This window comes from Coregonus lavaretus (assembly GCF_964263955.1).
Source record: "Coregonus lavaretus genome assembly, chromosome: 16".
Taxonomy (NCBI): Eukaryota; Metazoa; Chordata; class Actinopteri; order Salmoniformes; family Salmonidae; genus Coregonus; species Coregonus lavaretus.
In genome coordinates this window covers 3,630,131-3,646,762 of record NC_140003.1, presented here as the reverse complement: position 1 = coordinate 3,646,762, position 16,632 = coordinate 3,630,131, and the positions used below count along the sequence as shown (strand labels likewise).

Below are 16,632 nucleotides of genomic sequence, written 5' to 3'. Positions count from 1 at the left end.
TTAATTAGCATATCAGATGAGTACCAATAGCAATATTCAAATATGATAAGCATATGAATGGGTATAGCAGCAGGGAACGAATGGCAGAAGGAGCTGCGATAGCATGCGGCATGGTAGGCCAAAGCTAGAGCAGGCTACATGAAGTGGCTACGTAGCATGGCATGTGGCAACAAACAATATAAAGTTAACAAGGTAGCAAGCATAGCCATAAAGCAGGCCTAATTAACATAAAGCAGCTGCACAAAAGGTTCAAATGACAATAAACATAAGTCAGTTACCAACTACATGTAACAAAGAAAAACAGATAAATTACTAAATGGCTACTTGGCTTGGCCATTAGCGTCCGACATCCCACACAAACAAAACAGAGGTAAGGAAGTATTTTTCTTATTCGTCTTCTATGCAATAAAATATGTTGGTACTCACATTCAATGACATACTGGTGGTGGTGGTGGTGGTGGTGGTGGTTGTTGTTGTTGTTGTTGTTGTTGTTGTTGTTGGCATCCTCAACTCTGTCTGAAGGACCCAGATTGAAATGAGGCACCCTCCTGTTTAAATCCCTGACCATAGAGGTGGACTAGAGGGCAATCACCAATCAGGGAATTCTGTACAGTTATCTTCCCCTTACCATGCAATTTGTATTTATCAGCCCCATCCATAATTTATAGACTGGCGTATAGCACAAAGGGGAAGGGACAAGACCTGTCTTTGCGGCCATGAAATGCTGATGCTTTATGGTGCGTCTGCAGACGCCCACATCACTCTCCGCCCCTCCCCAGCTGATTTGTGTCATTTATTTAAACATGGAAGCCTCCAGAAACCTGTACTACACTGTCATGACTGTGACACAACTGCAGTGCAGGGAGCGTAAAGCACAGGATAATTTGGGATGTTCCCACTGCACAAAGGCTTTGGTCACATTCAGATTGGGGTCCGTATAAAGGAGAGGAAGAGATGGCAGCATCCACAGGCTAAAGAATGTCTTACCCGACTTTTTTTGGAACGTTTCTGGTCTCTTTTCTCCACTTTGGGTGCAGTCTGGAACGATTTCCAAAATAAATCGAAGCCTCTGCGTCAATGAGACTTATAAATGATTAAATCATTCATGCTAGTATTCTTTAGTGAAAGAGGAGTCATTTAGTTTTAGAATTATTTATTTGAAGAAAGGAGAAAGAGAACCTATTTTACTCTGGGTTTTACTAACAACATGTTCCCTCTCTCCTCCATTCTCTCCCTCTCTTCTATTCTCTCCCTCTCCTCCATTCTCTCCCTCTCTTCTATTCTCTCCCTCTCTTCTATTCTCTATCTTTCTCTTTCTATCCTCCCTCTCTTCCTTTCTCCCATTTTCTCCCTCTCACCCCTCCTTGTCTCCCCATCTCCTCACTTCCCTTTCTTGCTCTCTCCCCCATAGTTGCTATGTACAGAGAGCCATCGTTGCATGACGTAGGAGAGACCAAAGCTCCCAAAGGCACCGTCCCTCCCAGTAAAAGCACAACCGAGCCCCCAGTGATGAATGGAGGCAAACCAGCCAGCAAGCCTGCTACTACTACTACTACTACTACTACTACTACTACTACAACTGCTAGGCCCCACACATAGCCACACCTCACCTTATGTGTGTGTGCAGGGAGGTGTGTGCGTGTGGAGGGGGGGGGGGGGGGGGGGGGGGACACGATGGAGGCAGGGATTCTCCCTACTGGACTCCAAACTTGCACCGTCTTTCTTCTGTGGATCAGATCCAGGCAATCCCTCGTTCCTTCCTTTCTTCTCCTCCTCATCTTCACTCTCTCTCTTTAACTCATCAATGGTGGATCAATCCAGAAAGGTGTTCGTCGACCCTCCCCCCTCCTAAAAAGGAAGGAAGAGTGACCCTGACCATGGAATGCGCCTTTAGAATCCTCTCAGTAACTGTGAGAATCCATGAGAATGATGTGTGTTTCACGGCCACATGTGGTACCTTGCTTGCTGACGGTAACCCAAGACCACCCCCTCTACTTATATGCCCTGTTGCAGCAGAGTCTATTTCCTATACCACAGTCCACCAGTTATGGTCTGGGCTAAATGCTGTACAAATATAGTAAAAAGAAATGTGGACTGTTATCCTCTATTTTTTACAAGTATGTTCTCGTCTCTTTCTCTTTCTTTCTCTATTATCACACTTTTCTCTTTGTCTAATAAGTTACGTTTTGCAGGGGCAGTGTGTGGTTTTGTAATACACACAGACACATAGACACTGAAATACACTCTTCCACCAATACACACACACACACACACACATGCACAAAATAAGATGCCACCGGTGGCTTGGTTCCAGGGACTTATTTAGGAAGACACACAGATACACACACTCTCACACAACGTCTACATCAAGGGGAGAGTCAGAATCTCAGGCTGCTTGTTTTTTTTTTACGGCTTGATAAAGAAACACTGGAGCCTGGTGGAGAGCTCCCGCAATCATAGCTGATGAAGTGCTAATTACCCCCACTGCAATCAATGCGAGGATCCCACAAACACACATAGACACACAAATGCTTGTGTGTGTGGGAGAGCGCTTTAACAAGTGGTGCATACATATCACTATCCGATCCCACCAGCGGTTAGCTCTGCCTCGTCCGGTAGGTAACTAGGAAACTGAAATCTATTTTATTTCGGAGCGTGGACTCTAGGAATATCAATAGGCCTTGTAGGCCTCTGTCCCTCATTCGGTGACTTCTCTGAGCAACGGGCTAGGTTGTGGCTCAGAACAAATGTTTCAAGGCCAACAGCGGCAGCAATTTTACAAGCAGCCACTTTACATACAACTCTACTCGAGGTTTGGAGTGGAAAGCGGCTGAACGCGAGTAGGTGCCACTGATCGGCTGCATCCCCATTTTGTTCAGCAAACTAAAAAAGGTTAGTATTGTGTTCTCTTTTTACTTGCAGCAGCAATGCAAGAGATGGCTTATGACTTTTTCACGGTATACAAAAAAAAACTTTTTAAACTACTTAATATCTTGAGATATTACCAGAGGATTTTCTCCTAGCTCAGCATGAAGAGTCCAGTATCGCTCAACTTGGCCTATCACGTGCCTGTTTAGACCTCAATCCCTGGCATGCAAAAACATATATCCAGTCACGACTGGGCCTAAGGTGCCTCACCCACCAAACACATCCAATAGAGACCTAGTAGCAATATTCACTCAACATCCTTTACAGACCACAGAGATTGATTCATAAAATTACCAAAGTATCCAAGAAGCCAGAACATCTTACGATACCACAGTTGTTACTGTGTAGATCAATGGCAACAGCAGCCGACGGCAGTCGGATTCTGACTAGATTTTCCTGTTTTGTGTTTTTTTTCACTGTGATTTACCATATGGTTAATTTTCACTAAAATAATCCCATTGATGAATAGATTCTCTGTTGGTTTTCTCGATGAACCTCTGAAATCTCGTGTTCATATGAATCGAGGTTTCGGCATGCCTAGAACCATTTACATGCATGTTTTTCCACAAGGGACTATGGGATAATGGAAAGGTACTGTTCAGACCTATGTATGTGAGTGTGGAGTTGTTTGGAAATTGTTTGGGACTCGAATTAGCATGTTGTTAGGCACACTCCTACTTCCACTGGAGCTAGAGTACTTCACTGCACTTTCTGTTCAGTCCTGATCTGATCATGACAGTTAGCAATTTATCAACCATTATCTAAATCTATCAGCGGATTTACTACCAAACTTGTCTTGATTTAACGATTTTCATAATAGTTTTGATAGATACGATTTAGAATGTTGATAAGTAGACTGAAGCTACTGTATGCTGCTAAAATTGCAAATATATTAAGAGATTAATTTGACTATATATTATTTTCCAGAGTTTATTGGGATTTTGAGCTACTAGTTTCTAGGGGATGTTGAAACACATTGTTAGTTAGATTTAAAAACACTTGTCTGTACAAAGCTACATGAATGCTATTATAACAATGTCTTACTATAAAACAAAGGAGCTGAAATAATTTTAATTGACTTTAGGGCTGGTGTCCCTCTTCCACATGAGACCCAGGCTGCATCCCAAATGGCACCTTATTTTTTACATTGTCCACTACTTTTGACAAGTGCCCTATGGGCCCTGGTCAAAAGTAGTGCACTAAATAGGGAATAGGGTGCTATTTGGGATGTAGCTCCAGTCATTTCCCCACATCATAATTAACTATACATGGTAGGCTACCCAAGCCCTTGCAGACCAGTTGACTGGTTCTTCGAAGGCGGAACTTTATTTTTGTAAATGACTGACGTGTGTAAAAGTGCATCTGTTTTATCGCTCTAGACGCCATCTTGTTTGTGTGTTTGTTTTGTTCCTACTGTATACGGGTTGTGTGTGATGTCGTTTTCCTGATCCTTCCGAAACAGTTGTCATTAAAAAAAAGAAAATCAATTTTCTCTCTCTCTCTCTCTCTCTCTCTCTCTCTGTCAACACATTTGTCGAAATCTAGTTGGAGGGGATCTTTGTTACATGTGCTTTAGTTTAGTTTTTCAACCACATAGTTTGCCCGTTGTCTCATCTGTTGCATGGGGAGAGGATGGCATTGATGAACTGCATGTAGTAGTCTATGTGTATCAAGAACTGTTGGTATGTACTGCAAATTCTACATACATAAATTATATGCAACGAGTTTGTCTGCACACATTTACAACATATTGAATAAAATATTTATATAAAGGTGTGACTGTAATGTCAGTAACATTAATGCAATATACTGTGCAGTATATTATTGCACCTATCATTTTGATGGGATAAATAAAACGAGAGGTTGGCTAGTACTAAAAAGCATGAAAAAGCCAAAGTATAATTATTTACATTAAATGTTTCTGTACTACTTCCAATCAATCGTGTTTTCAGGTAGAGGTTGGATTCTCGCGTAAAGGCAACTCACGTCCCCTGAAACCACCTTCTGAAGTGACATGAATACCATGCCACTATAGAGTTATGTGTGGTTTCTTCTTCTTTTTTTTCTTGACCACGACATTTGAAAAATTGGAATTCACAAGGGAGGGGGAGTTACCATGCATTGACTTGTGGTAGAAGATTATGATGGTTGTGATTGTTTACAGCAATGGAAAGGAATAGGCATTATTACAATTATTCATATAAAAATATATACCATTGCAGGTATGCCCCTTGGAGACATGTTATATGTCGTGTTATAACACATTTATACCCACATATTATTATGGTATTTACATTGTTTTCCATGCAAAAGTATTGTGTCATGTGGTACATTCAATGTTTTATTATTAAAAAATAAATAAAATGCTCAAATGATACTCCTGACTTGAGTGCAGGCTGTTCTTTGAGTCCAATTTGTGATTAAGCACTTTCAACCCCAAAAACACACCACTGGTGAAAATACCCCAAGCGGAAATTATCATCAGCACACACACATTATCATCATCCCCTCACACAGACTATGGATTAAAACGATTATATTAATAATAAAACATTTATCCTTTCTTTTCAATGTTTGCATTATGTGTATGTACCTGCATCTATCTTATTAAGTGTAGCTTTCTGGAAAATGTAAGCATTCCTATATAAACAATGTTCATACATATAGTTGTATTGGAAACATATAAAGGGTTACATGGGTTACATGGGAATGTCTTCTAAAGATAAAGACTGCTTTTTGCTTACACAGTTGTTGTTTTCTTGCGTACAAAAAAACGTAGTTTTGTAACCAGTTCAATGAATGCTGTTATACAAGTGATATGCAGAAATCTGAATGAAGAATTGCATCCCAGTTTGGTTGGTTACTCTTTGCTCCTCCTCTCCATCACTCTCTGCCTTTCTTTCCCCCCTTTGGGGTTTCACAGCAGCCTTCCCTGCTCTGTCCTTTTCTGACAGAACAGTCTCTTTGTGTAGCTACTGAAATGTTCTGTGATGTTAGTATTCAGTTCCCATCCTGATCTCACAGGCATTCCCCATCCAGCCATCCCAGCAGTCACAGTTGCCGCGGTTGCACATCGCATTCCTTGCGATGAGAGGTGAGAGGAGAAACTGTGACGCGACAAAGCTGCCGGACACATTATGCCTGCCTGACATTTCTTATCCAGGTTTCACTCTTCACACCTTGGTTCCCCTGACGTAGCTCCGTGGTGGGGACTGAAGCCAGAGAGGTGCTTCACACCCTGATCTCTTAGGTTGCTATGGGGATGCTATAGAGTGGGATTACATTCTCAATGTGAATTCTTAAGTCATTACATAAGGCTCAGTCTGAGTTGAAGACAAAAGTAATGAGGTAAAAGACAATGTGTGTGTGGTATGAAATATTGAGACACCCTCACAGATCATCAACACAGTGAAATGGTCGTAGAAAATCAATATATTTCTGGGCTTAGCATTGGGGCCTACCCCGGCTTTAGTTTAGTGAGTTTCCCTGTGTTGACGAGAGAACCCAGTGTAATTTTAGACCTAGTATGATCATGCAGTGAGTGATTTCACTGGGCAGGGTAGAGCAGGGCAGGACTAACCAAATCTGGGGCCCTGGGCAAGACCATTTTAGTGGGCCCCCTGTTCGTGGCAGGGAGAAAATGTTGCAGTTTTAAAACTAATTTCCTGCATTTCTACACATTTCGTCATGACTTATGCCGTTTTCATATGCTATCATCGGATTTGCAAACTATTACAGATTACAAAGCGAAACCCAGCCACGAGCTGCCCAGTGATGCGAGCCTACCAAACGAGCTAAATGCCTTCTATGCTCGGTTCGAGGCAAGCAACATTGAAACATGCATGAGAGCATCAGCTGTTCCGAATGACTGTGTGATCACGCTTTCCGTATCTGATGTGAGTAAGTCCTTTAAACAGGTCAACATTCACAAGGTCGCAGGGCCAGACGGATTACCAGGACGGGTACTCAGAGCATAAGCTGACCAACTAGCAAGTGTCTTCACTGACATTTTCAATCTCTCCCTGACCGAGTTTGTAATACCTACATGATTAAAGCAGACCACCATAGTCCCTGTGGCCAAGAATGCCAAGGGAACCTGCCTAAATGACTACTACCCCGTAGCACTCACACCTGTAGCCATGGAGTGCTTTGAAAGGCTGGTCATGGCTCACATCAACACCATCATCCCAGAAACCTTAGACCCACTACAATTCGCATACCGCCCAAACAGATCCACAGATGACGCAATCTCTATTGCACTCCACACTGCCCTTTCCCACCTGCACAAAAGGACCACCTATGTGAGAATGCTGTTAGTTGAATACAGCTCAGCGTTCAACACCATAGTGCCCTCAAAGCTCATCACTAAGCTAAGGACCCTGAGACTAAACACCTCCCTCTGCAACTGGATCCTGGACTTCCTGACTGGCTGCCCCCAGGTGGTAAGGGTAGACAACAACACATCTGCCATGTTGATCCTCAACACGGGGGCCCCTCAGGGGTGCGTTCTTAGTCCCCTTTTGTACTCCATGTTCACCCACGACTACGTGGCCATGCACAACTGCAACACCATCATTAAGTTTGCCGACGACACAATGGTGGTAGGCGTGATCACTGACAATAATGAGACTGCCTATAGGAAGAAGGTCAGACCTGGCAGTGTGGTGCCAGGACAACAACCTCTCCCTCAATGTGAGAAGGACAAAGGAGCTGATTGTGGACTACAGGAAAAGGAGGGCAGAGCACGCCCCCGCTTACATGGACGGGACAGTCGTGAAGAGGGCACGACAATGCCTATTCCCCCTCAGGAGACTGAAAAGATTTGGCATGGGTCCTCAGATCCTCAAAAGGTTTTACAGCTGCACCATCGAGAGATCCTGACTGGTTGCATCACCGCTTGGTATGGCAACTGCTTGGCATTTGACCGCAAGGCGCTACAGAGGGTAATGCGTACGGCCCAGTACATCACTGGGGACAAGCTTCCTGCCATCCAGGACCTCAATACCAGGCGGTGTCAGAGTAAGGCCCTAAAAATTGTCCAGCCACCCTAGCCATAGACTGTTCTCTCTGCTACCGCATGGCAAGGGGTACCGGAGTGCCAAGTCGAGGTCCAAAAGCCTCCTTAACAGCTTCTACCCCCAAGCCATAAGACTGCTAAACAGTTAATCTAATGGCTACCCGGACTATTTGTATTGACCACCTTTTTTACGCTGCTGCTACTCACTGTTTATTATTTATGCATAGTCACTTTATCCCTACCTATATGTTCATATGACCTCAATTACCTTGACTAAACCTGTTCCCCCACACATTGACTCTGTACCTGTACTCCCTGTATATAGCCTTGTAATTGTTATTTTTTCATTTTTTTCTTGTTTTTATTTATGCAAATATTTGGTTTGTTACTTAACCTCTACGGGATCGGTGTCCCATATACGAGACGGTTGAGCTAACGTGCGCTAATGTGATTAGCATGACTGTTGTAAGTAACAGCACACTTTCCAGGATATAGACATGTCATACATGGGCAGAAAGCTTAAATTCTTGTTAATCTAACTGCACTGTCCAATTTACAGTAGCTATTACAGTGAAAAAAGACCATGCTATTGTTTGAGGAGAGTGCACAACAACAAAAAACGTATCACGGCAACTGGTTTGATACATTCACCTCTGAAGTACATTGCATGTACTTACTTTCAGTAATCTTGCTCTGATTTGTCATCCTAAGGGTCCCAGAGATAAAATGTAGCATACTTTTGTTTGATAAAATCAATTTTTATATTCAAATGTAGGAACTGGGTTCTACAGTTTGAACCCCTGCTGTCTCTGGCTCCACACCCACCCCGCCATCTAGATGTGTGAAAGTTAGTGTATAAGCTAGTGATCCATCATGTATCACATTCCTGGGAGTGTGTAAACGTACATTTTGTATTACCATATAATTTTTGTATGTTCTCTATAGTTATGTACTTGAAAATGTATCCATTAACCAATTCGGCACATTTGGGCAGACTTGATACAAAATAGTCCAGTATTGCAATGCTTCAATGGATCAATCTGAAAACTTGCACACACACAATGCTGCCATCTACTGGCCAACATCTAAATTGCGCATAAACTGCAATATTATATTGTGGCCTTTATCTTGCATTTCATGATGATGGAACAAAAAAAAAAATGTATATTCTCCTACATTAATTTCACATTTCCACAAACTTCAAAGTGTTTCCTTTCAAATGGTATCAAGAATATGCATATCCTTGCTTCAGGTCCTGAGCTACAGGCAGTTAGATTTGGGAGGTATGTACCTTTTTACAAGGTCATTTGGTGCTGTTCCAAGGTCACTACAATATATTTAAAGACCTACATGATTACACAAGCTAACAATTAAAACTGTGTCCACAGTATTTTGCTATGTTCTCTTAGTGTGATTGACTGGAATGACTATTCAAAAACACAACAACCAAACATGAAGTCATTTTCGTAACACAAATCCGGCAGACAGATGTTACAGGTTCTAATTTGTGCCACAAGTTTGTGCCCTTGTTATTTTTTCTAAGCTCAAACGGTGCCAGCGTTATCATATTTGGTGCATGAAATGAACCAGCAGGAATTTCTAATACATAGAATTTTCCACATCACTCATCAATTGTGTGTCTAATGAAAATCTCCTGCTTTGAACAATCCATGAAATGTGGAATAACTCATCCACAAACTTGGCAGACAAATGTTTCCGTGGTTCTAATTAAAAAAGGGTTAACTGCATTGCATCTTGGGAAAAGCGGGAGTAAGGGAAGAATGACTTTTGTTTGTTTAGATTTCCATGACCCCCTTACCCCCGTTTTTTGAGAAGTCACTTTTCCCAGTGACACATGAAAAAACATGATTTCAATAATCCACATGCATATGGTAATTGTAACATATGCCCTAATCATTGATATGCTAAACCGCAACATTTAACCGACATAAATATAAATTCCCTTTGTTTTCACGCTCGTTTTTAATTCATGTTTATATGCATCCTGTAGTCACTGCACTGCTTTGAGTGACACTACGACTGACACGGTAGTCACGTGGCCAATAAGAGAAGTAATTCTAAACATATGTCCAAATGTCTGCTGCCCTGAGGTAATACTAATTGTAAACTCTTATTGGGGTTTCCATTATCAGTGGAGAGAAGACAGCGCCTCTGGATGAGATGGGTTTCTTTTTTTCAAGGTATCTTATAAGGAGAGGGACAGTCTCAGTCTTTTCGTAATTTTTTTAAAGAGATAGAGCAGTGTTGGAAAGACGGGGAAGATAGGGGGAGGGTGAGACAAATGGTAGATTTGAACCCATGCTGACTCTTACATACATGTGTACCGGGGTCAGCGACCACACAGGCCACAGGCTATTCTCTCTCTCTCTCTCTCTCTCTCTCTCTCTCTCTCTCTCTCTCTCTCTCTCTCTCTCTCTCTCTCTCTCTCTCTCTCTCTCTCTCTCTCTCTCTCTCTCTCTCTCTTCTCTCTCTCTCTCTCTCGCTCCCTCTCTCTCTCTCTCTCTCTCTCTGTCTCTCTCTCTCTCTCTCTCTCTCTCTCTCTCTCTCTCTCTCGACCAGAGGGTGAGGATGTGCTAAAGGACAACATACTTTTGGTTTAGTAGATCACTGCCATTACTCAATACTCCAGTAATCTCCATGCAGCTGGCAATTGGCTAAAATCCCAGTATGACTTGCAAGAAGTTCCTTGGTTACATAGCTGAATAGAGTAAATGGCATCCAACACATGATACCATGGATATTGGGTAGACTTCAGGTATGAGGGCGTTGTTCATCATGCCTACATGCCATACCTACCCTAATCTGTGTGATGGGATCTAATGAAGAGCTCCACTCAAGTGGTATACACAAATCAATGGAGTATAAAATAATTGAATTGAAATATAGTAAAATAGAGCAGAGAATATAAACAACAAGAAGCCAATAGATGGAAAGAGAAATGACAAAAATAGAATGACGAAGGATAAAATAATGGAACCTTTTCCATTGCACATGACTCCGTCGGCGGTCTCGCACAGCTATTTACTCGGAGCGTCAGTCATTTTGCATGTCCGAGCGAATGAGCACAACTTTCCGAACCAGCCTTCACCACAGATACTCCGGCCGCATGAACAGAAACCATGACCAGGTGGTGGACAGGGCAGACATATGATATACAATAGAAACCAGTATAAACCATGACCAGGTGGGGGACAGGTCAGACATATGATATACAATAGAAACCAGTATAAACCATGACCAGGTGGGGGACAGGGCAGACATATGATATACAATAGAAACCAGTATAAACCATGACCAGGTGGGGGACAGGGCAGACATATGATATACAATAGAAACCAGTATGAACCATGACCAGGTGGGGGACAGGTCAGACATATGATATACAATAGAAACCAGTATAAACCATAACCAGGTGGGGGACAGGGCAGACATACACTCTTAGAAAAAAAGGTACTATCTAGAACCCTTTGAAGAACCCCTTTTGGTTCCAGGTAGAACCGTTTTGAGCTCCATGTAGAACCCTTTCCACAGAGGGTTCTACATGGAACCCAAAATAGTTCTACCTGGACCCAAAATGGGTTCTACCTCGAACCAGAAAGGGTTCTCCTATAGGGACAGCCGCAGAACTATTTTGGAGTGTATGATATACAATAGAAACCAGTAGAAACTATGAGCTGGTGGGGGACAGGTTAGACATATGATATGCAATAGAAATCAAAATAAACCATGACCTGGGGTGAATAGACAAACACATGGTAAATCCACAGCAAATACACTGTAAACATGCTTAGGAGGATCGACCTACAAGGGACACATACAGACACACACATGCACACATACACACAAACACACACACACACACACACAGTCTTTCTCTCTCAAGTAAGAGTTACAGTGCACAGGAGGGACATAAAAGGCCTAGTCATGCCCCCTGTCCTCTCCTTAACCAACTTCAGAGGGAGAATAACAAAGCCTGTCTCAGCCACCCTGTCTCAGACATCCTCTGCTAATTTGCTAAAAGAGCTTGTCGCTCTCTGGGCTGGCCTAATGGGCCGACAGCGCAAACACACGCACCCACACAGAAATAGAATAGAATAGAAAGGTAATTTCAGTTCTGGCCAAGCTAACATTCCACTCTTCAAACACACATATCTTTTTATGAATGTTGTTATCGGTTTGAAAAGTCTGGTTGTACATGAAACGCAGAGTTTAGATAGAGTTTTATGGACATGACTTTGGATTTGTCTTTAGGAGAATAAGATGTACAAAATTATGCACCTCGAGCTTCACAGTAAAATCCCATTGATTTGCTCCATATGTTTGTTACAAAGTGCAAAATCATCATCAATGTCCCTGAAGAATGTTAAATGTTCTCATGAGCGATTCTCTTTTTTTTTTATGTGGTGGCCAAGGGCGGGCCAAGAACCAGTCATGGGTGGCCATGAGAAATCAGCCAATTGTGTCACAAATAGTGTTGAAAATTGGCTTAAACTATGAAGCATTGTACTGAATAACTGTTTCAAATGTTAATTTGTATCTGCGCTAATTTATTCAAATAAATCCATTTGACGTGATCTATATTGATCCATATTCAATGTTCAGTAGTAACTCCCCTTCCAATGAATTTTTACCCCCCCTCCAATACATTTTTTGAAAGTTGAAGCTGATTTACTGCATTTCTACACAATTTAAAAGCTCTAAAATGTGATATGGAGAACAGCAAAAAACAGCAAAAATGACTCAAGCCATTATCACCTTGGCTGCTGTAGCTTCCCATACGGAAAAGTAACACACAGTGGCTTGCGAAAGTATTCACCCCCCTTGGCATTTTTCCTATTTTGTTGCCTTACAACCTGGATTTTTTTGGGGGGTTTGTATCATTTGATTTACACAACATGCCTACCACTTTGAAGATGCAAAATATTTGTTTGGGGGGAAAAAAATTAAAAATAAGACAAAAAAACAGAACACTTGAGCGTGCATAACTATTCACCCCCAAAGTCAATACTTTGTAGAGCCACCTTTTGAAGCAATTACAGCTGCAAGTCTCTTGCGGTATGTCTCTATAAGCTTGGCACATCTAGCCACTGGGATTTTTGCCCATTCTTCAAGTCAAAACTGCTCCAGCTCCTTCAAGTTGGATGGGTTCCGCTGGTGTACAGCAATCTTTAAGTCATACCACATATTCTCAATTTGATTGAGGTCAGGGCTTTGACTAGACCATTCCAAGACATTTAAATGTTTCCCCTTAAACCACTCGAGTGTTGCTTTAGTAGTATGCTTAGGGTCATTGTTCTGCTGGAAGGTGAACCTCCAACCCAGTCTCAAGTCTCTGGAAGACTGAAACAGGTTTCCCTCAAGATTTTCCCTGTATTTAGCGCCATCCATCAATCCTTCAATTCTGAGCAGTTTCCCAGTCCCTGCCGATGAAAAACATCCCCACAGCATGATGCTGCCACCACCATGCTTCACTGTGGGGATAGTGTTCTCGGGGTGATGAGAGGTGTTGGGTTTGCGCCAGACATAGCGTTTTCCTTGATGGCCAAAAAGCTCAATTTGAGTCTCATCTGACCAGAGTACCTTATTCCATATGTTTGGGCAGTCTCCCATATGCCTTTTGGCGAACACCAAACGTGTTTGCTTATTTTTTTCTTAAAGCAATGGCTTTTTTCTGGCCACTCTTTCGTAAAGCCCAGCTCTGTGGAGTGTTTGGCTTAAAGTGGTCCTATGGACAGATACTCCAATCTCCGCTGTGGAGCTTTGCAGCTCCTTCAGGGTTATCTTTGGTCTCTTTGTTGCCTCTGATTAATGCCCTCCTTGCCTGGTCTATGAGTTTTGATGGGCGGCCCTCTCTTGGCAGGTTTGTTGTGGTGCCATATTCTTTCCATTTTTTAATAATGGATTTAATGGTGCTCCGTGGGATGTTCAAAGTTTCGGATATTTTTTTATAACCCAACCCTGATCTGTACTTCTCCACAACTTTGTCCCTGACCTGTTTGGAAAGCTCCTTGGTCTTCATTGTACCGCTTGCTTGGTGGTGCCCCTTGCTTAGTGGCGTTGCAGACTCTGGGGCCTTTCAGAGCAGTTGTATATTTACTGAGATCATGTAACACTTAGATTGGATTATATTTAACTAATTATGTGTCTTCTGAAGGTAATTGGTTGCAGTAGATCTTATTTAGGGGCTTCATAGCAAAGGGGGTGAATACATATGCACGCACCACTTTTCCATTATTAAATTGTTATACTTTTTTGAAACAAGTTATTTTTTTCATTTCACTTCACCAATGTGGACTATTTTGTGTATGTCGAGGAACTTGAAGCTTTCCACCTTCTCCATTGCGGTCCCGTTGATGTGGATAGGGGCGTGCTCCCTCTGCTTTCTCCTGAAGTCCACAATCAGCTCCTTCATTTTGTTGATGCTGAGGGAGAGGTTATTTTCCTGACACCACTCCGCCACGGCCCGCACCTCCTCCCTGTAGGCTGTCTCGTCATTGTTGGTGATCAGGCCTACCACTGTTGTGTCGTCTGCAAACTTTATGATTGAGTTGGAGGCGTGCGTGGCCACGCAGTCATGGGTGAACAGGGAGTACAGGAGAGGGCTGAGCATGCACACTTGTGGGGCCCCAGTGTTGAGGATCAGCATAGTGAAGATGTTGTTTCCTACCTTCACCACCTGGGGGCGGCCCGTCAGGAAGTCCAGGACCCAGTTGCACAGGGCGGGGTTCAGGCCCAGGGCCCCAAGCTTAATGATGAGCTTGGAGGGTACTATAGTGTTGAAGGCTGAGCTATAGTTAATGAAAAGCATTCTTACATAGGTATTCCTCTTGTCCAGATGGGATAGGGCAGTGTGCAGTGATATTGCGATTGCATCATCTGTGGATCTATTGGGGCGGTGTGCAAATTGAAGTGAGTCTAGGGTGTCAGGTAATGTGGAGGTGATATGATCCTTAACTAGCCTCTCAAAGCACTTCATGATGATAGTGCTATGGGGCGATAGTCATTTGTGACCGACCGGCTCGATTCGGTCTTATGTAGCTAAATTTGAAATTGTTTTTTTTACATTGGATAAAAGTAGAGACTCAGTGCTAGAAAATTGTATATCATACACTACAGTTGAGGAACAATGGCTTTCAAAGTAAACTTGTAACCAAATTTTTGAGAAAATGGCCCTTGAATGTTTTGGTACCTACTGGAGAGCTCTTCTTTGTCTACACCCATTCAACATCGTTCACACCCTTTTAAGCTTTAGCCCCACCCATCTCTTTAAGGATTCCCATGTGAGGCTATGTACTAAACAACCAAAGAGTTCAAGACTAAAGGCTGGTTTATACTACGGGTGTATTCGTCAATTTAATCTGGAGTGCCAGAGTGTGCTCTGGGCGTTTGTAAACTCAGAGCTTTGTCAGATTGGACGTTCATAAAATTCAGAGCGTTTCGCTCTCGGAGCGCACACTGGATGCTCTGGCCGAAAAGTAGGGTTGATCCGAGCGTCAAGCACCTAAGCTAACTGGCTAACGTTGACTAGCTTGTTTGCCATCTGAAGCGATGGATGGTGTGCACGCCTCCTGAGTCGGACTAGAAGTCCACTCCGAATACCTCTTCTCCGCTGGCGGCGTCTTGGAGCAGCCTCTGGGATAAATTAAATTGCCCTGGGGGGAACGAATAAAGGATACAATTCGGGAAAGTTGTATTGCTGGTCGTAATGCTGGGGCGTTACCACCGCTCTGATATCCAAAAGTTATTTCCGGCTGTAATAACACAAAAAATGTTCTGGGCTAATAATGTAAGAAATAATGTACAAAGAAACAAAACACTGCGAACTTGCTAAGGAGCTAGAAGCAGAGCTTCCATGTCTGTCAGGACCATCTTGATGGGCTGGACATGCCGAGAGATGAGTTCGGATTGGTCATGAGCTACTCAGTATGTGTAGATTATCCTTGCTACCACTGCTTTTTTAAATTATATAACGTTAGACATGGAGAACTGCAAAAGTGTTGGTACTGCTCTCAATAACATTGCTGCCCTGAATTTAGCAGGCTCTATGAACAAAGAACAGTGGGAAAAAGTTGTGATGGACTACTTTCTGCACACGGTCAGTGTGAACCGGAGTGACTTGACACAACTGGCCAAACAAGCTGTAGCTAGCTACAAACAAAACAGAAAAGACACGCTGCTGTGAAGCGTTCATCCATGTATACGGGTAAGAGTCTAGCTACATTTTCAGATATTATACGTTTCTAATTTTATCAGAAAGTCATTTTCATTGCAAGTTAAAGCATATTGTTTGCTAGCTAGCGAACAGTAGCTTGCTGGCTCGCTAGCTAGCGTTACGTGTATTATCTGTGTAGAAATATTATTTATATCTCAGAAATCATATCTAGTTATAGTTATTTGCATTGCTAGGTATAGTCTAATGTTAGCTAGCTAACGTTGAACCTAGTTGGTTAGCTTTAGCTACCTGCAGATTCATACTACTGCATTTCATGCATGGTGGCTAGCTATTAAAATCTGTTTCATGAACATGTGTATATGTCTAGACAATAGTGACCCATCCATATAGCTAGATGTGGCTGGGGGGTGGTTATAGCATTTATTTCACATGACCCATCAATTTAGAAAAGTGTGTCTGGGCAAGCATAACCTAATAAATATAAATTATTTAT

At 42.5% G+C, this 16,632-nt stretch overlaps 1 protein-coding gene across 1 annotated transcript in view; it reads left to right on the top strand.

The window, feature by feature from the left end:
* Positions 1 to 1,599, top strand: part of LOC311143361 (fibroblast growth factor 14-like) — a gene marked incomplete at both ends in the record, with an annotated part of 122,238 nt that extends 120,639 nt beyond the window's left edge. The window contains one exon of the mRNA XM_084179202.1: positions 1,412 to 1,599. Within this exon, the coding sequence (XP_084035328.1) occupies positions 1,412 to 1,599 (188 nt within the window). The remainder of the gene's footprint in view (positions 1 to 1,411) is intronic.
* Positions 1,600 to 16,632: the final 15,033 nt, after the last annotated feature.